This window comes from Heliconius melpomene, chromosome 14 (assembly GCF_056956725.1).
Source record: "Heliconius melpomene rosina isolate 202511_hmr_F chromosome 14, ASM5695672v1, whole genome shotgun sequence".
Lineage (NCBI taxonomy): Eukaryota > Metazoa > Arthropoda > Insecta > Lepidoptera > Nymphalidae > Heliconius > Heliconius melpomene.
In genome coordinates, this window is record NC_140402.1 from 4171457 (window position 1) to 4194365 (window position 22909).

At 31.7% G+C, this 22909-nt stretch overlaps 1 protein-coding gene across 1 annotated transcript; it reads right to left on the minus strand.

The window, feature by feature from the left end:
* Window positions 1–1181: 1181 nt before the first annotated feature.
* Window positions 1182–22805, minus strand: hop (tyrosine-protein kinase hopscotch). The gene is made up of 22 exons (XM_085196964.1): window positions 22334–22805; window positions 21799–21950; window positions 19171–19329; window positions 15497–15674; window positions 14277–14431; window positions 13505–13597; window positions 13112–13231; window positions 12336–12484; window positions 11940–12074; window positions 11403–11530; window positions 10886–11022; window positions 10088–10285; window positions 9389–9539; window positions 8841–8979; window positions 8446–8520; window positions 8197–8312; window positions 7604–7825; window positions 7125–7277; window positions 6676–6849; window positions 6389–6561; window positions 5972–6121; window positions 1182–5470 (listed from the first exon to the last, which is right to left on the minus strand). The coding sequence occupies exons 1-22, from the start codon at window positions 22571–22573 to the stop codon at window positions 5332–5334; spliced, it is 3336 nt and encodes a 1111-aa protein (XP_085053090.1). The 5' UTR covers window positions 22574–22805; the 3' UTR covers window positions 1182–5331.
* Between the last annotated feature and the right edge of the window lie 104 nt (window positions 22806–22909).

Consider the following 22909-nt stretch of genomic DNA (forward strand, 5'->3'; position numbering starts at 1 on the left):
CTTTGAGTGTTGAGTGACGGAATTCAACCTCACACTCGACACCAGAACGAAAAAATGAGTGAAATCAAACCCACAACCTGTCTCGTTTACAATCACACTTAGATATTATGAATTAATCTAAAAATTTATCCTACATTAATTCCCTTTCTACATATAACAGACCACAAGCTTTTAAACAAATTCCTTGCACTCCTAAAATACCAAACTTTAAAGCGCATAGTTAGTACGCCGCCATATTAAAACTTCGCCGCTTTACTGGTTAAGCTAGAATATATTTAAAATTTTCAGTGCTTGTAAAATACCATACTATCAAATTTTGTGACTCACAAACGTGTTAGGTAAATTGTGTACGAAATCTTGGACTTCTTTTTGCTCAGCAAATATGGTAAATATTTATAGCATTTACCAAGTGTTCAGACAGTATGGGCGTAGGCGTGCCCTATTTCTGCCCCGACCGAGTGGTCCGGGCCCATTTCAAAATAGACCTACCCTAAAAAAATTATTAACAAATAATTTACCCTGAAAACTACGCTAGAACCCAGCCTCCTCCACGAAATATCTTTATATATATAGATAGTAGATTATCCCATGAAGACACTCACTTATGTTGGAAATATTTGAGAACTCTGCACATCGTCTTACAGTTTAACAAAAACACACAGAATTACTATAACGACGAGAAATATAAAATACCGACGCAAACCTTATTCAAGCCTTACTTTATAGTCACACTGTACCGCGACAGGTTGTGGGTTTGATACCCACAAAATTCGGCGGAAAGTGGACAACGGAAGTGTCTTTATAGAAGCAGAGTATCTTCACACGAATTTCTCAGGTTCCCTCTGCTTACTCTGCTATGTGTGCTAAAATAAGCTATACATTAATTCAAATAAAAACAGTAATATTACAACTAATAAAGATGGTTGTGTACAAAGATCGGTGACATTTGTAAAGCTGTATTTTCCATATTTTTTAATCATAGAAATGGAGAACGGAGTGTTACACTTAACTAGTTTTCCTCTGCCTACCCTTATGTGATGGACACAGCATGAATCTGGTTTATAACCAGAGCTTCTATCAACCTATCTATGACTATCTTCCTATATTTTAGCAAATCATCATAAAATATATGATTATGATATGATTTATCATAGGAAAGGTGTGAAAGAAAACCTCATGTCCCAAATGTTTAATATTATATTTAAATTCATGGCAAATAAAATAGACAGGACGTAGCTTCATTTAATACAAAAATTCGTTGTATATCAATTTGTTACAATTACTTAATTGCAATCTAAATTACAATAAAATAACATTAGTAAATGTTGATCTCAGAAAGTGGACGGTGTAACAAGTATGTAAATATTTTTAAACTATTGAAAATTGAGCTATTTATATTATTAATATAAATTATATTTTATATTAAATGAAGCAATTCCAAATTACGAACGATAATAAAACTTTACTTAAATGCTATTATTTAACAACTAATTATATTTCTATATACAGAGTACAATAATGATGTATATAACTTTACACGCGTAAAAAACACTGATTTTTTATATATATATACATATTTTAATGATTCAAGAAAGTGAAACAGCATAAGATTTTGGTAACTGTATGAAAATGAAAACTAACAAAGACATCGATTGAGCTATGGACGTATTTTCGGACATATTTTAACTATCAAATAAAATATCACAGCAATACGCAGTGAAATCACTGTAAAAAACGGTTTTTTCATTATGAACATAATTTGCAGAATCATAAAATTTTTATAATATAAAAATTAAAATTGACGTTCGAAACTGAGAAGAGTTTTAGTACCGTACGTACTTAGTTTTTTACAACAAATCTTTACAACCCGCAAGAATTCCATTTCATTAATATTCTGTAAAGGCCATTGACTTAATATATTCCAGAGACTAAAAAAATTCAAGATGCGTACTGACTTGTAACTTTTCAGACGTAGACTACTCAATCTTTAATTGAATTTTTTAAGACACTTCATTAGCAGTTTCTTTATACGTCTGTAAATAAATGATTTATTTCGCCACCTTTGCAGACTGGAGGATTGCTTTATAAATTACTAGAACAGAGGCTCCGATTTAAGTAAAAAAGAAAAAAGTAGCACCTTTTAAGGTCAGACATACACATATATTAGGGTCAAAATATACATATTTTATTTATCTGAGACATTTTATCAAGAAAAAATCTAATTTTAAAAATATATATAAATCGATTTTGTTTATTCAAAAAAAATCATTTAATTTATTTTTAACTATAATGATATAGCACGCATACCTTACTTAATAGTAATTATGTTATGTTATACACCATGAATATAAAATGTACGCACCATTTTTATTACATCAATTTATTTTTATAGTCAAATACAAAATTTAAAACTTTAGCCGAAATCGAAATGTCATAAAACAAATTAAGTCCTCGTATGTAAAATAAGGAAATAGATTTGTTTTAAAGTCAACTACAAAATACATATTTAATATCGAGACATTTAATAAAACAATATCTTTATTAACCTAACGAAAAAACATAAAGAGTATATTAAACAAAAAAAAACAATCTATTTTGTACTAAACTTGATCGCAGTAAATGCATTTTTTTGTTGTTATAAATTAAATTACATGTGACATAGATACGCCTTTATTTTATTATTTAACACTGTATCCATATTTTATTATCACCCATTGAGTAATAATTATAATATATAAAAGTTTATTAAGAAAAAAGTGCGAAAAATTAAATTGAAAAGTCTATTATAATTTTCATAAAGAGAACAATATTAAAGCACATAATGACATTAAATATCGAAATACATACATACGATATCATTACCGTATAATAAAAGCTGTTTAGATTTCCTTTCTTCAAGCATTTCATTTTCTCATTAAATTAATTTACTTTAAAAAAGTTTAATTGAAAAAAGAACACTATGTATAAACATATGTAAATATAGATTTTGGAAGAATTTTGAAACAGAATAATAATTATATCCCTATGGGGCTACGACGGAATTTAATACGAAATATAAGGCCAATTCTTGCTTTTAGCACCCATTACTGTCTCGTCAGTCTCTTATAATCACAATTCCAAACATTAATCAATTTCACGAGCACTTTCATTATAATCTGTATGAGGGGTGAATAAGTTGATATTAAAGCTAAATATTACAAAAGAGATCTTATTTTTTTCTCAATCAAGGGACCATCCATGAATTACGTCCCACAAATTATATTTTGTATTTTTTTTATTCCTCTCTGCTTGTCTCACCTGGTCATTTTTGTCAGATTCCCTGCTAATATAACGTCACATATTGTAGTGTTAAACACATAAAAATTAATCAAATTAAAATGGTACTTCAGTAACCATGAAAGATGTCACCATATTATATTTTGAAATGAGATGTCACGAAATTTAGGACTTCCCTCCACTTGTCACACAATCACAATCACACTTCTTCGACCCCCGCCGTCCCATGATCATAACGTAATTTATGGATAACCCAAATCATATAAAACTAATAATATAAGCAAATATCATTACAAATTATATATATGTATATTATTTAATAAAAAATATTAAATATCCAACTTATTCATCCTCAATACTCATAAACTATCACACATGTCAGTATACATTTACAATATTTTAAAACATATTCAACATTCGATAAAACTAACTGTCACAACAGCGAATTGCAAACTTGTATAGATAAAAAAAATGTTTAATAATATACATAATATTAATCTTAATATAAAATTGTATCTTTAGTTAACAATGTTAAAAGATAATTTAATATCATCTTTGGTTTTATCAATGATGCCCGTTGAGATTCTTTTATTTGGTTTACTAGGATAATTATAATAATATTTAAAGAAATACACGCAATATATAAAAAAAGTTCTCTCCCATAGAAATTTCTATATTATAAAAATCTAACATGTATATATACTGAAGTGGCGTAGTGTGACGGGATTTATCTGGAAACGGAATGGTTCTGGGTTAGCCCCCACTTGGGGGAAATAATTAATTTCATTTCTCCGCTCTAGTAACACAAAACGCGTCGTTGGGTGCCGCCATTCAAAATGATGATGTTCGAATTTGACTAAAAAACAGAAAACAGAAATTTTAAAAATTAAGTTGCATTTAAAACCTGTCTATCCTCCTGTATACCGAATAAAACATGGATATAGAACATCCATAAGCATGGATAAGAGATTTCATTCTCTGGTTTTCACTCAATTAAGATGTGTTCTATCCGGGACGCAAGCGTCATCTAGCGCCTGCGATGCCCACCGTATAAAAATACACTAGAAGTGCTAATAATGAAGATAGCTAGGGATATCTCCAATCATATATATAAATAAAATTTATTACATAAATATAAAGTTACTATAGTATACGTATACAAAATAAACAAATCCAAATAAAAGAATGCTCAACGAACACAACTCCTAAACGACTCGACCCTAAACGGCAAGTAAACAACTAATCATAAGATTTAACATAATCTTCATCAATATTCATTTATAACATAAATCTTATAAAAAAAATCTTAATGTGATATAACAAATTGCATGGGAGGTATTATTTGGACTAACGCCCATTGTATCATTCAATTGCACTTATTATATAAATATAATATTTACAAATATTAAAGAAAAAAAAAACTAAGGCAAATGCGCAAAGGAACCACAAAAACGCCTAATAGCGAATATTACTCGATTTATAATGTGCGTCGCGCATTTAAATATAATTAATAATTAATTACAATAACTCTTAATAACTAATTTCATCAATCGGTTAACCACAATGGTTGTACATGATTTTATATAATTCTAATACAATAGAATTAATTAATCGTCACTTTTGTTAAAGTTATCGTCATTTATAATAAATATTTTAAGATCAAAATGTTCACGATCTATGTCATAGTTAAAGTAGTGATTTCATTATATTTATATGCTATGTCAATTTAATAAAAATAAATTGTGGTATAAAATATAATAACTGTATTCTTGATTTTTTATTTAAAAGAAAAAGAAACGGACCACAGCTAATAAATATAAATCTCCAACATATTATCATCACTGGACAGTAGCACGTCATTATTTAAATTTGATTCAAATAAAATAATACCTTATTAAAATGCAATTAGGTACAAATTGCACTTAACACAGTTCATTCTATGAAGCAGGTACGCATGAGGTTAACTTTGGCCGCATTTACACAAACAGCTTTTGAGAACCTTTTGAGAATTTTCAAAGTATATTGTACCTTAATACAATAAATTAAGAAACAAGTTCATTTATATTCGTCCATAAATCGTTTGCACATGTGTACGAGGTCAATGAACTTTGGTCGCAGGTTCGGATCTAGCGCCCAACAATCTTTCATGAGGTGGCGGAATATTTCCGATGGACAGCCTTCAGGTATTTGAAAACTGTAAAATAAAATATTATATGAAATATAAATTAAACATATTTTCTATTAGTCATCTAAATTAGAGTGTAAATTTAAATTTTATTTGGTGAATAAAATGTTATATTTAAAAGTTTAATTATACGACAGTTTTAATATTAATTCAAAACGCAAATTTATGAAACAAACACAAAGCGAACACTGAGGAATAGGGTTCAATTACCATCTATTTCTTTACAGAGCCTCAAAATCCAATAATGTAAATATAATTTATTAGGGGCCGTCGTGACGCAATAGGACACCATCTGCTTGTAAATACGATTGTGGGTTAACTCCCTACTGGCAGAAAGGATTATTTTAATTTCCCAGTTCTGTTAAGAAGACAAGGCACGGGGTTGAGTTCCGCCAACACGCAACGTCGTCAAATTTGGACGGAAAATACAGAATGAAAAATCTTAACAGTAAAGTCTCTACCTACGCCGCCATAAGCCAGATACAGCGTGAGGTTAAAACAAATACTTACCAGGAAGCTCTCTCCCGCGGTCTCTCAACATCGAACTTCGGTACTTCATGGCGAGCGCGAGTGAATATCTCCCACGCGGTGACGCCAAACGACCATACATCACTCTTTGTTGAGAAATGCCACGGCTCTACTGCTGATTCTGGTGCGTACCTGTATTAATTAAATTGGAAATGAATTAAAATTCAAACGAAATTGGAAAATAAAATCGTATGATTTGGTACTTGAATTTATATTTAAAATTAACGATCATGGATATTGATTTACATTATATGATCCATTTACAGTATGGTATCCTCGCACACTTCGGGCTCGTATTGATAAATCGCGCTCAATTTTATCAATGATTTTGATATGCCATTTTCATTCATAGATTATTAAATCAGCATCTCAAGATCGATTTTAAAAAAACGTACATACCAATTAATAGGTAGCAATCGCTCAGTCTTTATTCTATAGGCGGTCTCCTCCTTCGGTATAATCCTAGCGAGACCAAAATCCGATATTTTGACGTGATATTTATTGACTACTAGAATATTCCTAGTAGCTAAATCTCTGTGTACTACGTTCTTAGCCGACACATGGTCCATGCCCTGGGAAAGATATAAAGATAAAAAATGTATTCAGCTTTTAATATATCGTCTGTTTATTTTATATTAAGTTACTATAAACGAATATATGTGAAAAAATACAATCAAAAATCATACCGTGGCGATATCTTTGGCGTATTTCAGTAGATGAGATATACGCAACTTGTCGCCTTGGAACTTGAGGTAGTAGTTAAGGGAACCTTCTTCCAAATACTCCATGACTATCAAAACGTCTGATCCGTGGTCCCATGAATAGCCGAGGATTTCCACTATATTTATATGTTGTAAGGACTAAAAAAATAAAAATTGTATTAATATGGTGAGCATGGTGCCATGTAATAAGCGTGTGTAGTTTCCAAGTTTAACACGAATATATGAATTTCGACGTGATTGATGAAAACGTATGGTTTAGTGCATAGTTGGACACTTGGACGTTTCCGCAAGGTTCAAATCCCGTTACGTTAAAAAAAATTACGTTTTGAAATAATTACCTGTAGAACAACATTTTAAAAATATTAAAATATTTTTCTTTTTATAAAATATAGTACAAAAACTAAAACAAATACCTTCATAATTTCAAGTTCATTTTTGAAATCTTCATAGAGGGTTCCGTTTCTTTCAGAAGCTTGCCTAGTTAGTTTTTTAACAGCAACTTCCTTTCTTTGAGATTCCTGGTTGTCTCGTTCCATCCAACCTTTAAATACATGGCCATAGTTGCCCTGGAATGAAAAAAATAAAAAAATATGAAATACAAATATATTGAGATATTGAATTTATTTTATTTAGCTTCACGCTATATCCCGCACATTGCAAGAAAGAATTCGCAAAATTTTTGAAGCATTGTATGTTGAGTGGCGGAACTCAATACCGCGCTTTTTAGCTTAGCAGAGCAAAGAGATGGAAATATTAATAAATAATTAATTCCCCCAAGTGCGAATCTAATCTACAACCATCGCGTTCACACAGTCACACGCTTGTGCCCCTGCCCCATGACGACCTCTAACACAATTTAACACTAACGAAAAAATTAAACAAAACAACATACACTGCCAATCTTCTTAGTAATCGTCACCAAGTAGGTCTTCCCCTGGGACACTATAGACTCCATTAGCCTCGGCGCGGAGCCTCCGTAGTCGTCGTCCGCAGCCCCCGCGCCCGCGCCCCCGCCTGCACTGCTGCGGCTGCTGCGGCTTCGCATCTCGCTGCGTAGAGCGTAGGTCAGCGCGTTCATGCTGTCCAGGGAATTGGAGCTTTTGTTGTCTGCGAACTGGGGTTGGGGTTGTTTATTAGTAGCATGTGTATGGATTTTGATAGTCATAAATATTCTAAATATAGGTAATTAAACATTATACATTTTCAAATTTAGCGCTATATTAATAAAGCACTGATATTAATAATAACATATGAATAGAGGTGGTAGTTAACCCATTTGATACTTTCTTTACAAGGCCGTATGACGTCATAGGTCTGCTGTTAGAAAGTTGAGCAGAAAGTAAGGATTGGACTGTTTTGATACGACGTAGGCTCTCTGCCGAAAAGAAATAGTTTTACGCTTTTCCACACAAGCAAGTTAACTCTAGTTATTAAGCGTAAAACTATTTCTTTCTTTAATAGAAAAAAATAATTATAAATACTTACAGGATTATCATATTGATCGGACATAGTGCCGTTCATTGAGTTAGCACTGCTATCTACAGATATCAGTGATTTATTGCTTCCAGCATCACTTAATTCGCTTGGGATAAATCTGTCACCTAAAAATATTAAGATGCTCAGTAATAGCTAAAAAAATATTCTTTTTAATTATCCAGTTAAATGATTAAATTAAATCAAGCTATTGAACTTTTATTTTTTTATAGGTAAAAAAAAATATAACAAAACACTTACTAGATACAGTTTCGGCATGTTCCATATGGTCTAGGGAAATCTTTGGCTCCTCATACTCATGTAATGGTACATATTCTAAAAAAAAATATAGAACAAGGAAAAAATTAACAAAGCAAATTCAAATTCATCATGCATATATGAGTACACAACAGTCAGTAATATTGTTTGGTAGTGATTCATTTACATCGGACAAACACTTTATTAGTGCCAACATTACAGTTCTTAATTTAAATTTCTAAGCAAATTTAGACTATTTCTCCTATATTGTCTCTTGTATATTGCTATTTATGGTAGACAAGGGCAACCTAGTGTTAAGACACATCGTTCTTCATTATTTTTTTAGACATTGTATTTGAAGCACCACCATTATAATTTTCGAATGTAAATGCACCCACCTCTATGCAACATGTGGTTCATGTCTCGCATAATCTCCTGCGGCCGTAACGGATCGCTGTTCCAACATTGCCGTACCAGTGCCCACACTTCGCCCGGACAGCGAGCCGGACGGAGGAGCCTGTCACCCATTTCGTAGCTCTGGAGATATAAAATAGTATCAAGAGAAACCAAGAAAATGTGGTTTAGATGCCAACGTTTTTGATTATTAGTAGAATTTTTCTGTCTGTTTGTGTATATTTTCGACTGTACATTGTATTCTATTACCTTGTTTGACAAAAATCACAATATTACTATTGCATACAATATGATATTTTCATAGAAATACAAAAAAAAACTAAAAAGATTTTTACTATTATAACATAATTTTACTAATGGTAATTCTAATGGTAATGGTTCCGTTACGATAGCAAGGATGTGAAAATAATTAATTCCATTAATTGATTCCAGACAAACTACAACCATTGCGTTAATAAACAAAAGTTGCGCCGTTGCGATATACCAGCATCTATCATAAGTAAACCTATATTAAACAATTTCATTAACTAACCCTCGCTGTTAACACAGGATTGGTATCTGCAGGTGACTGCCCATAAGAGAACACTTCCCACAAAGTAGTAGCGAACGCCCAAATGTCACCAACGACTGATCTCTTGGCCAGATTCATGTCGGTGAAAAACTCAACAGGCATCCAGTGAACGCTGAGAAATAAAGTACAATTTTATTATTTTATGTAATACGAATTGGCCTGCAACTTTGGTCGCATAGGTTTTATGATTTTTGCATTTATCATTAAATCTTTAATTGTTCCAGACTTTAAATTTTTATATGTTATCAGTAAAAGGTTATCAATTAGAAGCAATTTCAATATGTTTTATAGGTTATGATTCTACATTAGGTGTTACAATACTCAAAATCAATATCGTTCCTAGGCCTATATCTTTCCCTTAAAATCCTATATCTATATCTTTCCAGGTCTAATAGCTATACCGAAGATCATTAATTCCAATGATTTGGAAGTACAAAGATTCAGTTTATGATATTTTATTATATTATGGAATGGAATTAACCTATTTTTAAGTATTTAGTACTTAGAGATTGAACCTTGAAATGCATAACAAAAGTACAACCACCACTTACTCTTGTGGCGCTAATTGCTTTAGCCATTAAGTTTAATAAGCAAATGTCCACAAAAACACACATTTCTAACTCGAACATACAAGTACACAATACAGAGTATGCGACTCACTCTTGTGGCGTGTAGTGGCGCAGCGAGGGGCCGCTGAGCTTGACGAGCAGGCGGTCGGCGGTGCGTGCGGCCACGAGCAGGCGACGGCAGCGCATCCCGCCGTGCACCACGCCCGCCTCCGACAGGTCCCACAGCGCGCGCGCAAGACCCGCCGCCACCTTCTTAAGGTGAAGCGGCTTTATGTCTTCCTCGTGCTCCCTGCAATAATTATTTATAATTTTTTTTAGAAAAGAAAAATACTTATTAAGAGAATGTATCAACATTCGAACGTAGCGGGATTTGAATCCGTGCCTCTTTTGGAAACCGTCCAAGCGCTTCTCATCTTCTCATCAAGCTTCGTCGAAATTCTGAAGAGATTCTCTTCGAGTGTGGTATAACACAAATGTTAAAAAATATATTTAAAAAAATAGTATGCCCTCTTGCCAAACAATAATTCTTCCAATGACGTAGTATGACAAAATCTGACTTTAATCATAATGATTTTAGGTTCGATCCCAACTCGAGGGAATAATATCACCACTCAACTCGCAATCTCTCGAAAGATAAGACGAAAACGGCAAGTCTTAATACTAAGTTCCCTCTTCCTATTCTGCTAAGTGGAACAAACAACATTTTTTTAAGCTTCACGCAGTATCCCGCACACAGCAGGGTAGGCAGAGGGAACCTAGTGTTAAGACACTCCTTCCCCCACTGTCTGGAGGCATAGCGTATTGAGTAGCAGAACTCAACGCCGCGCTTCGCCTCGTCGCCAGAGCAAGCAAGCGAATTTAAATAAATAAAATAACATATTACATTTACCTTAAATATACATCAAAAGGTCCATAAGGCAAGTACTCGAGTACCATAGCGGTAGGCGCACTGAGTGTCACGCCATAGAGTCGTACTATAGCGCTGGACTGGACACAAGCCCATTTGCTGGCCAGCTCGATGAAATCCTAAAAACAAAATTAATACATACAAATATAGGTAAAGTTATTAATATATTGTGAGAAAATTTACTTATCAAGAGATTCACTCTACAGAATTCAAATGTCTGTAACATTTTTGTTTAGTTTTTACAATTGTAAGAATTTAATGCGATGAGAAGGTGAATTTTTACTTCTCAAATATAATTCTGCAATATACTGAGTTAGTTTATCTTTTTAGATTATGGAATTGAAGGAAAATGCTAATATGTACATCAAATTAGTGCAGTTCAAACGGGAGGAGCCGTGGACGAACTTTTAATTTATTTTGTAAAATAAGAATATTATTTTTAGTTATTTAAAATTGTATTATTAATATATGTATTTGAATTGCTTCAAAATAACAATACCTTTAAATAGTCATTTGCTCTGTCTCGTTGGAGTGTCTTGAAGGCAACTAAAAGTTTTTTCGTTTCGTCGAGCCTCCACAACGCTTTGTAGGTAGCGGTTATATTCTCAGAACCTACTTTTTCAGAGCCTGTAATAAAACAAAAATAAAAAATATTTCTACTATTTTTAAAGTATTTTTGAGCGTTATAAATATTTTTAGAGGGAGATCTCGTTTAACCTTCGAAAACACAGTAACAAAGATAGATACTGAAGGGAGATCACATAAAAAGCATGAGGACCTCCGGAGAGCATGTATGAAGAGGTTAATGACAGTGGGACAAGGCGAAAGAGGTATGCAGAGACCATAGCGTTTGACACCCCGTTCTCTCGGACTACACTAGCTAAGCAAGTAAGTATATGCAAATTACTGTATCTTTGACAATACACACCTATATATAAAGTGACGTACACGTTGCTATGTCAACGCGTGTTGTATACGTCCAATGGTTCTCTAGTTATGTATTTAAATACTGCTAATATATGAGAATGTATTATACCTGTATACAACAAAATATCTTTGTTGGGCAGACATCTTGGACTTTTGTTGTCTTTTAGTATCTCCTGTAATTCCGCTTGGTCGATACGAACACCTTTCTTTACCGGTTCGCCGCAGAGAAGTAATTGAGATTTATCTATAATACAAATATTTCATAACATTTATAATTTTTTTTATAATTTATAATAATATTTTTATTTTTTAACCTCACGCTAGACGCTAGAGAACCTAGTGTGAAGAAGTTCATCGGTTCATTTTTTAACTTTACGTGTTGAGTGACGGAACTCAGCGCCATTTATATTTGGGTGCCCAGTCTGTGGGAAATGGAGTGCCTTAACACTAGGTTTTTCTGTCTACTCTGCTATATAAAGCTAACAATATTAATAATTACACATACCATATTCCGAAGGTGGTATACATTCATTCAGGAATATCCTGCCTTCAGGGTTTTGGTGACAACTGACTAGCCTTTCAATGCTAAAATACTCTTCCTTATTAAACACATAGCAATGGCCTATGAACTCTAATCTGTATGTTTCTGTTGTACTGTAATAATAGAATAGAATACTCTTTATTGAACACAATAAATACTGATAAATCTATATAACTTTAAACAAAACTTTACTCTTTTTCACAAAATTTGTATAACAATATAATTTATAAAAAATACATTAATAAAATAATTATAACACACACTGTCATACATTTGACAATACACTAATGTATAAAACGACATAACGTTGCTATGGCAACGCGTATTGTACGCGTCAATTGGTTCTCTAGTAGTAGTAGATACTTAGATATTTACAGGTACTATTTATAAAAACATATATGTATATAAAACGTTTGCACACGCTTGCATATGGCTTGAAACATTATTTTTTATCATTAATTGTAATCAAAGTAAATAAAAAAGTTTATGTTAGTTTGGAAAACACCTCTGTTCTGATAATTAATAATTTACGACTTAAAGAAAATCTAGTTTCGGAAAGAACTGTAACAAATATGAAAGAATTACATGTCTGTTTTATGTTTAAATACCTTTTTAATTTAAACCTATTAGATTATTGCAAGTATTTATTAAAAAAGTGTTATAGCTGGTTTTTATTAGCTGATATAAAAAAGTAATGAGTTATTTTGGTTCAAACATATACTATTAAAGTCATATTTTACCTATTCTTCGTGCAAACATCCAAATAAAATACATTGTAGTCGTCTTGACATTGCCTCAATATGTAACAGCCATGTTTTTTCGCTCTTTTTTCTTCCAATTTGCGATATGAAAATGCTCCACTAGTATGAAAAAGCAATTATTCATTAATAATTTATTATTAATTAATTAAATTATGATGCATTCTCATTCGAGGGAATGAAATACTTAATATTTTTATTTCCTCACTCTGGTGACGAGACAAAACTCGGCGTTGAGTTTCGAGTCTCAACATGCAATGCCTCAAGTATTCAGCAGAAATAGGAGAACGGAATGTCTTCTAAGTTCCCAGGTTCCCCCTGCCTACACTGCTATATGTGGGATACAGCATAAAAAAAATATATAAAAGCACTTACCCAACAGGTCCATGACATTTTATCCGTTGTAACTCTTTTAATGAAGGAGTTTCGTCGTCTTTTGATAGATTGAACGTCCATTTTACCATAAGCCTGTAAAAATATGTTTTATAAATTGTATTTATCCTACTAATATTAATATAAAAATTTTTAATTTTGTGAAAAATTGGTCTATAAAATAAATTATTATTTAGCTCTCAGCCTATCTCGTATAACGCATACATTATAAACAAATAATATATATATACATACAAGTAAAGATAAAATATTAGACAATATTTAAACAAATATTTGTTTAAGAATCAACAAGCAAATTCACAAAAACAAATATATTCATAATCAATTAATGATTGTAATAACAAAACAGGAAATTCTTTAAACAACATATATGAGGAAAATAACATAATATCGATTAATATTCTCAAATATATTAGTATTATGAATTAAATCTATAATTTTTGAGACCAGTCGTAGCGCAGGGGCACAGGTGTGTGACTATAAACGCAGCTGGTTGTGGGTTCAATCCCCACTCGAGGAAATTAAATATTTATTTAAATTTATATTTACATATCTTCACTCTGGTGTCGAGGCAAAGCGTTACGTTGAGTTCCGCCACTCAACACGCAATGCCTCCAAAATTCGGCGGAAAGAGGGGAACAGAGTGTCATAACACTAAGTTCCCTCTGCCTACCCTGCCGAGTGCAGGCTTCAATGTATAGCTGTTTATTTTTAAATTTATAGCATAAATAATTATAAATTTAGGTTTATTTACCTGTAATATCCATCACAAAGTGATATAAAAGAAGATAATTGTTCTTCAGATTTAAATTTGAAAAATAATGGAGTCCCTCGTCTGGACACTTCTAAACAATTGTCACCGTTTCTAGTTAAATAAATAAGTTCTTCTATAGTACATATATGGAACCACTGAAATGAAAACATTATTATATGTTAAAGTTATTACATTTAAAATTAATTTAATACTTGACATATTTTATTGTACTCTTATAATAATGAATTCCTTATTAGAATATGAAATCATTTTTCCGGATTTTTTGAGGGTAGAGATAACTGAAGTGAAGCCTGAAGTTAGGCTTTCTAAACTTTTGCGCGTTGTTGACTTGGGAAGAAAATTTTTAAAAGTAACAAAATCTGCGCAGTCATTGACAGCTAGCTACCTTTACTTCAATATAGCGTCTCTTAGAAACCATTCAAGAATCTTACCACAAATCCATACGTTCGTTCTCATCAAATATATCTCACCTAGACCATGACATATTTTTATTTAATATTAAAATAAAATGTATTAATATTTAACTCTGTTTACTATTCTCCATATCTTTTACAGATTTTTGAGGAATATCTATATTATTATACTGTTGTATTAAAATGGTTTGATTAATTCGGCAAATTGTGAAATTATACGAGCGAAATTCTGCGTAATTTGTTGTTTATTAGTAGCATAAAACAGACAGCGGGGATCAGTCAGTAGGTAATAATTTTCGAGGAAATTATATTAAGAAAAAACATTTCCTGTATCAAATTATAAATGTATAAGTAACAATTATTAATAAAATCTGCCTACCCTGCTACATGCGGATTACCGAGTGAAGCTGAAAAAATAATATAATCTTGGATATAAATGAATGAAAATGGAACGTGTATTTTCATATTTTCAGATTTCTATAAGTGTAGGTTTTAAATAACGTAACGCAATAACTTTAAATTCACCTTTATTTGCTATTTTGATTAAAGAAACCTTTTTTTACATTTTTTTAAACATACTAAAAAAATTTTCGCAATAAAACAAGTCAATTTTTTTCAATAAAGTACCAAAATTACATTTTTAATTGCAATTCCTCTAACGTTTGCAATATTTGACAATTATTTAATAACTTTCTTTGACCAGTTTAAAAATTCCCGTTCATATTTTATCTGTAACACATTCATAATAAATTCAATTATACCTGTCTTTAAATAATTATTACTTACATCTCGTTTCAATGTGTTATACAATCGAATGCCCGGGTGATGGGGGTGAAAGGGCGCGACAATCATACGCACAGATACCACATCGCCGCCATTTTGCCACAAGACATTATCAAACTCCTCTGATAGGTAATTCGGCGCCAACGCATATAATTGTTGTAGATATAGGTTTTTTACGTAACTGTAAAAAAAAGTTTTTAATAGTAGTAGTGTGTCTATATATCTGTATATCCCATATACAGGGTGTCCCAGGAGCCAACGATAAAACGAAACCAGGTGATAGACCAAGTCGTGACAGTTATGAGAAAAATATAAAAAAAAATCTTTGTCATGTATTTTTCATATTATATTGATTTTAAAAAATATCGCAAAAACCGACACCCTGTGATGGTTTTTCAAGTCCCAGGACTACAAATATTACTCTTTGTTCATTTTTTTTTCTGTAATGTAATCATGAGTAACCCTTCTGTGAATTACAGTTTAAGATTTAAACATACCTGCATCGGTTTTCAATAAAATGTGGTGTTTTGGCCAAACATTAAATTCAAAATATTTAGTACACCCAACTTTAACCGACTGTACTATAAAAAAAATGTACTACACTGTTTTTGCAAGTAACTTTAAAAGTTGGCGCATTTAATCTGGATTCCTAAATGGTACGACACTTGCTGGATTACTTCTTTGTTGAAGAGAGAAAAATCGAAATACACGATAATCGGGATGACGTTCAGCTTTTTGGTATCTTTTACGATACATTCTAGCTGCAGCATTTGCGTTACATAACCATTCTCCATGAATGAAATGCATATTGGCAATGTGTCAAAGACCGAGTATATCGCCTGCAAGACCCCGGACTCGAGCACTGTCCTTATAAGTCCTGGGTCATCCCCTAAGTTGGAAAAGTTCAGGTACCTTGGATCCGTCATGCACGAGTCTGGAGTCATCGATCACGATCTCTATAAGACGGATAAGAGTTTGGAAAGTATCCTGCGATCACAGACCACACCAGTGACCTCCCTAAACTAAACACTTAGCCCAGGCAACGCTTATCCGACTTAGGGGCTGGCCCAGGAATTATAAGAACAGTGCTCGAATCCGGGCTCTCGCAGGCCATATACTCGGTCTATGACACGTTGCCAATATGCATTTCATTCATGGAGAATGGTTATGTAACGCAAATGCTGCAGCTAGAATGTATCGGAAAAGATACCAAAAAGCTGAACGTCATCCCGATTATCGTGTATTTCGATTTTTCTCTTTTCAACAAAGAAGTAATCCAGCAAGTGTCGTACCATTTCGGAATCCAGATTAAATGCGCCAACTTTTAAAGTTACTTGCAAAAACAGTGTAGTACATTTTTTTTATAGTACAGTCGGTTAAAGTTGGGTGTACTAAATATTTTGAATTTAATGTTTGGCAAAAACACCACATTTTATTAAAAACTGATGCAGGTATGTTTAAATCTTAAACTGTAATTCACAGAAGGGTTACTCATGATTACATTACAGAAAAAAAAATGAACAAAGAGTAATATTTGTAGTCCTGGGACTTGAAAAACCATCACAGGGTGTCGGTTTTTGCGATATTTTTTAAAATCAATATAATATGAAAAATACATGACAAAGATTTTTTTTTATATTTTTCTCATAACTGTCACGACTTGGTCTATCACCTGGTTTCGTTTTATCGTTGGCTCCTGGGACACCCTGTATATATCGATGTGTAATACTTATATAGTTTAGAAAAAAACTAGAAATATGCTTTTCAACACCAAGTGCAATGGAAATGGGATGTACTGGGAGCTATAGGTTACATAAGACCTAAACTCGAGTGGTTTCCTAGTAGCCTCTGAAGGCCAGACCAGATTCCTCAATCCTGGCTGAATCATCAGACCAGCTTAATGACAATATATAAAACAAAATGTGTTGTCATCTAAGCTACGTATTACTAAAAGTTTCAGGGTGATAGGTACAATTATTAAAATTGAGCCAAAATCAATTTCTCTTTCAGATTTTATTACTTACATGTAAGTATGTTACAGCTCTAATAAAAACATATTAAAAATTATGCAATACTACTTTCATGCACTTTTTATTTAATTTTGGTTGCTTGGAAATTGACGCACGCGTTTATATCAGATAACAATATAATATTTTTATAACAGGGAGCGGTTGCAACCATGACATGGTTGCTATGATGACCTGGATGACGAAAATTGTATTTATACTGTAAATATAAATTATAAAAAGCATAAAATAATAAGTTCACATCCATAAAAAATACAATTTTGATCTTCTATTAAGGTTTTTAAAGACTGAATTCAACCAAACTTCACACACAACAATTTATTTCTATTCTTATTCCAAATTAAAGCTTCAAATTCACTAATTTCGTTATTTATTGTCCGTTTTATTTAATAATTATTAGGTTTTAGTAAATATATTTGTAATAAACGACTTCGAACTAAGGGAAAATTTATGAATCTTCCATCATAATGAAAGTTCAAAATTTTCTCTAAAATTTAAATAATTATTAAAAATAATAATTTATAATGACAAATGATCGTATATTATGAATATATATCATTAAAGATAATGAGAGCTCGCTCGTCTCATAAATATGATATCTTCTGTTATCGTAACATATGCATATACCTACTATGTACATAAATATAATAATAATATAAAGACTGAATTTTAATTTTAATATATCTAATAATTATCGATCATACATTTCATTTTTAACCGACTTCTGTAAGAAAAGGAGGTTATCAATTCGACGATTTTTTTTTGTATAATAAGTTCATACATAATATTACATACTATGCACATCTAATAGCTATCGTATTCTTTTTATATTTTTGATTGCCAATAGCAATAGGTGCACTACACAGATTTGTTTTAGCATCTACGGTAGACAGACGGAACCTAGGAGCCTAATGTTAAGATACTCGATTTCCATTAAGACACTTCCGTTTTCCACGTTTCGCAGAATTCTGCAGGCATTGTGTGTTGAGTGGCGGAAATAAACACCACGCTTTGCCTCGTTACCAAAGCGAGAAAACATTAAAAATATTTCATTCGAGTAAGATTTGAATCCCCAACCTATCCGTTTGTGACAAGCTTGTGTCCCTGCACCACGGCTGGCCTTATTATATTGATAATTGAATTGATGTGAAGAATTTAAAAATTGTCTGAAATGATAATAAAAAGATTTCCTGATACGTATATAATACTGAACTATTTTCGTCTTATCTAAAAATTATGTTCGAATGTAATTTTGCTATATGGACCTTTGCTACTAATACAATTTAATATAATTTAGTTTTCTAGCAAGCAATCTCATGTAATATATTTTTTATAAGAAAAAATAGATTACAAGAGATCATTTACTTGTCAAGTAAATATAGGGACAGAAGAGACTATTTATTAGAGTAAAATAACACCAGGTTCAATAAGAAATTGTGATAAAAAATTGTAAGGTAGACATAGACACAATAGTCAGATTAATCTTCTTACTTTCTTATTTTCCTTTCGGAACACGGCATCTCAAGATCGATCTCAGAGTTGAGAGCGATTTATAAATACGAGCCCTAAAGTCACATTTTGTTACATGGGATCCAAATACATAAAAGACTTAGAGGCAATTAATTTTCGCTTAAAAAAAATTATACTCACTTGACATTGTGGCCCACCGAGCATAATTGCGGTAAATAATCGTGGGCATACTTCTTGGGGAAGGGCCCGTGTCGTCTCACTATTACCTTTGGTATATACTTTTTATAGTTTCGTACAACATCGTTTAGTGGCAACTTCTCTTCTAATATGGCACGCGTCCTGAAAAAAACGGAATTTCATTAAGATCGAAAACTCGCTTTTAAGTTGCATTTCGGAATTAAGTTTAAATATTGTATTATTTTATAGTTCATTAAAAAATCTATATATATAAAAGGACTTGTCCTCACTGACTGAGGTAAGACGCACGCACAGCCGTAACCGCTGTGCGTAGAAACCTTAAATTTGGACAGATGTTTACTTTCGTAATCTGGACATCCACTATGAAGGGATTTAAAAAAATTTTAACCCTAAAGGGGTAAATAGGGGTTGGAAGTTTGTATGGAAAAAAAATTAAATCGGCACCGATTTTTATAAAATTTGAAATTTAGATTTTTAAAAGTATTTAATTGAATACGTGTTTCATAGTTTTCTAGAATTCAACCCCTAAAGGTGCAAATAAGGGGTTGAAAGTTTGTATGGAAAAATTTTCAAATCGCCACCGATTTTTATAAAATTTGAAATTTCGACTCTTAAAAATATTTCATTGAACACATGTTTCATGGTTTATTAGAATTCACCCCTAAATAAGCTAGCGAAGCTGCGCGCGTCCGCTAGTATAATATAAAAAGAAATTAACTGATGTTGATAAATATAACACTTGCATATCTCTCCATATAACAGTGTTAGCGAGAAAAAACTGTTTTCTTCACATTTACATTAATTTGGAGTTTTAGTTTATTATTTAGCAAAATTGAACGCTGCATTTTTGATAACTATAGGGCTTGTTACTATTAAATATTCTCCCAAATGAGATTCTATATATTATATCGTATGTATCCCTATATATATTTAAAATCTGGACGGATTCATTTCCACCATATAAAGATGCAGATAGAAAACATGCCAGAATAGCGAGAACTTGTAATTATTTTATCTTTATTTCTCTGCTATTGACTATATAATAAAATAGTATTAGTTGTGTATATTAAAATATTTGAATTATTGTTACTAACATGTTTTCTTTCAAAACAAACTCATTCTTAAAATCAAATCAGCTTCACGGTGTATCCCGCACACAGCAGGGTAAGCAGAGGGAACATAGTGTTAACACACTCCGTTCACCATTTTCCGTCGAATTTTGGAGGCATTGCGTGTTGAGTGGCGAAACTCAACGCCGTACTTTTGCCTCTATACTAGAGCGAAGAAACGGAAATACAAATTTAAGTAAATATTTCGTTACAACGGCCTCAGGCTTCACAAATTAATTCTTATTGATATTAATTTTGTAAGCCATGCATCATATAAATCAAATTGCACATTGACTGTCTAGTTGTCTCTAATATATTTTTATTTAATAAAAATTTAAAAGTGCTATACCTCGTACAAGGCAAGTGATGACATATACTATCTATACATAAGACCAGATTTGATACACTAACTTACATCGCCGGCCAGTGGCCGCATCCGTTATGAACGCCACTCCTATGATAATATGATGATGGCCGTAATTGTATGATTGTCGATGCTGTAGACTTTAATTTAGAGAAGGAAATATTTACTCTGTTTAAAGTAAGGGACTCAAAAGGCTGTTAAAGAAACAATAAAACGAAAAGAAAAAGAAATTCTTACTTTTTTGTTAAGTTTATCGCTTTACCCTACATATAAAAGTGTAGGTAGGTAGAAAGAACATAGTGGCAAAACATTCCTTTCGCGGTTGAGTGACGAAATTCGATTCATTATGAATTAATGAACCAATTTCTTTCAAAATTATAATATATACAAAAATGAAGATGACAAAGTAGTCTATAAATATATAAGTTGATGAATTGTCAAAGATTGTTATGAAGATTTAAGTTTAGAATGTGCTTATTTGTTAAGCTGGAATTATGTACGACAAGTTTAGTTCATTCTTACTTAACTAATACAATACTTAGAATTGTTATTATATTAATTTTTATATACAAGATTTTGGATCACTTTTACATATCAACCACGGAAAAGCGATTTTGTTGTATCTCAAAAGAAGGCTCTTTTGCTAGACCAGCGTCAACATGTATTACGTATACATACAGATTACAGGTATTAGTGATTAGCTATTAACAAATCAATTGATTGAATCGAAAAAAAAAGTTATTAATTTCCTCAGTATATAGAAAAACACTCATGTGATGATGATAAGAAATAGAATACTCAATTGTCTCATTTATAGGTATACCCTGTTCTACTGTTCTGAAATGGATTCAAAGAATATTTTCTTACTCACATATCCAAATATTGAATAAGTAAATTATAATTATGCTTTAGAAATATTCTTTATTTCAAAATAATTTGGCTGTAAGGGACAAATATATTAAGAAGGATATTTTTATATTTTGTTTAAATATACAAAAGAAGGTTCACCTGCATTTAACAAATTAGACAGATTGAATCTTGTTGAGTGGCCAAATTTAATGTTGCACTAATTTACTAGAAAGAAATATCTAAATTTATATTCATAAGTAAATATATGTATATAATATTTTGACTCACATATCAGCAATCCCAAGTCCAAGGAGCTCTTGCTTATGGTCAGGATATTTAATTTCAGATATTTTGTTTTCATTAACATCATTACGAGCTTGTTGAAAGTAGTAGTCATATGTGGTCTCATCAAGAGTTATTAACAGCCCAAGACGAGGAACCTGTCATATAATAACAAAAGTGAAATAGGAGAACATTGCTTACATACTTTTAAATAACTTATACAAAATTACATTTTTACATAAATCTATTAATATTCACTGCAAAATTATTTAAAATAATATTGTATTTTTAATTATTTAATCAGTAAAAAATTCACAAAAATCCACAATACTGGGATATAGCTATTATAAGCTAGATTAATATATAACAATCTAAAAGAAACAACTCTAAGCATCTCTAGAAATGGGAATAACTAAAATAAAAAGTTAAAAGCTTTTTATAAGCTGGTGTGACAAAATGTTTCTATAGAGTACAGATTTACAGCATTTAGCTATAATTAAACAAATAAAAAAACAAAATGTGTTGTTGTCAACTTCTTTACCTTGAACCGTATTCTCAATTCATAATCTCGTGAACTTGTAAGAACTTTGCTGTTATCTTTAAGGAAATAATCTGAGCCTTTGATCCGTAATGCAAATAAAGTACGCGTCAGTGGAGGAATGTTGTACTTTTTGCACAAAACTATACACAATTCCTCAGCAGTAAAAGAACTTGCGCAAGGTATTATATTAGGCGTAGGATCGATCACCACCGCCACCTTGACTGTCTCCACCGCTGCCATGGTTTATTTTGTAAACTTAATCACAAAAAACAAGACACAGTGATAAGAAACAATTTACTTAGTTTTTTGGAAAATAGCATTTAAGCTTTTTTTCTGTATTTCGTTCATCTTCTCTCACATTCAATATAAATAATGCACATAATAAATCAATGAAATATGTAAAATGTTTATTTATAAACTGACTAAGGTCACCACAACTAGTTTGTTAGCATTGAAAGCATAGCATAGATAATAAACTAAGTAATTCTGCTTCTGATATTACTGATCTGTAAGTACTTATCTATTAGATTCTACAGTCTATGATACTTAACCATAGATCTAGGAAATTAAAAAAGT

Bases quoted from the DNA above. Each gene is read 5' to 3' on its own strand.
- hop (XM_085196964.1), bottom strand. From the start codon at position 22,573: ATGGCAGCGGTGGAGACAGTCAAGGTGGCGGTGGTGATCGATCCTACG. The intron at 11,531-11,939 runs GTATAATACATT...GTTTTATTACAG, and splicing joins AGATATTTTGTTGTATACAG to GCTCTGAAAAAGTAGGTTCT. The intron at 10,286-10,885 runs GTAAATGTAATA...TAATTATTGCAG, and splicing joins CCTTTTGATGTATATTTAAG to GGAGCACGAGGAAGACATAA.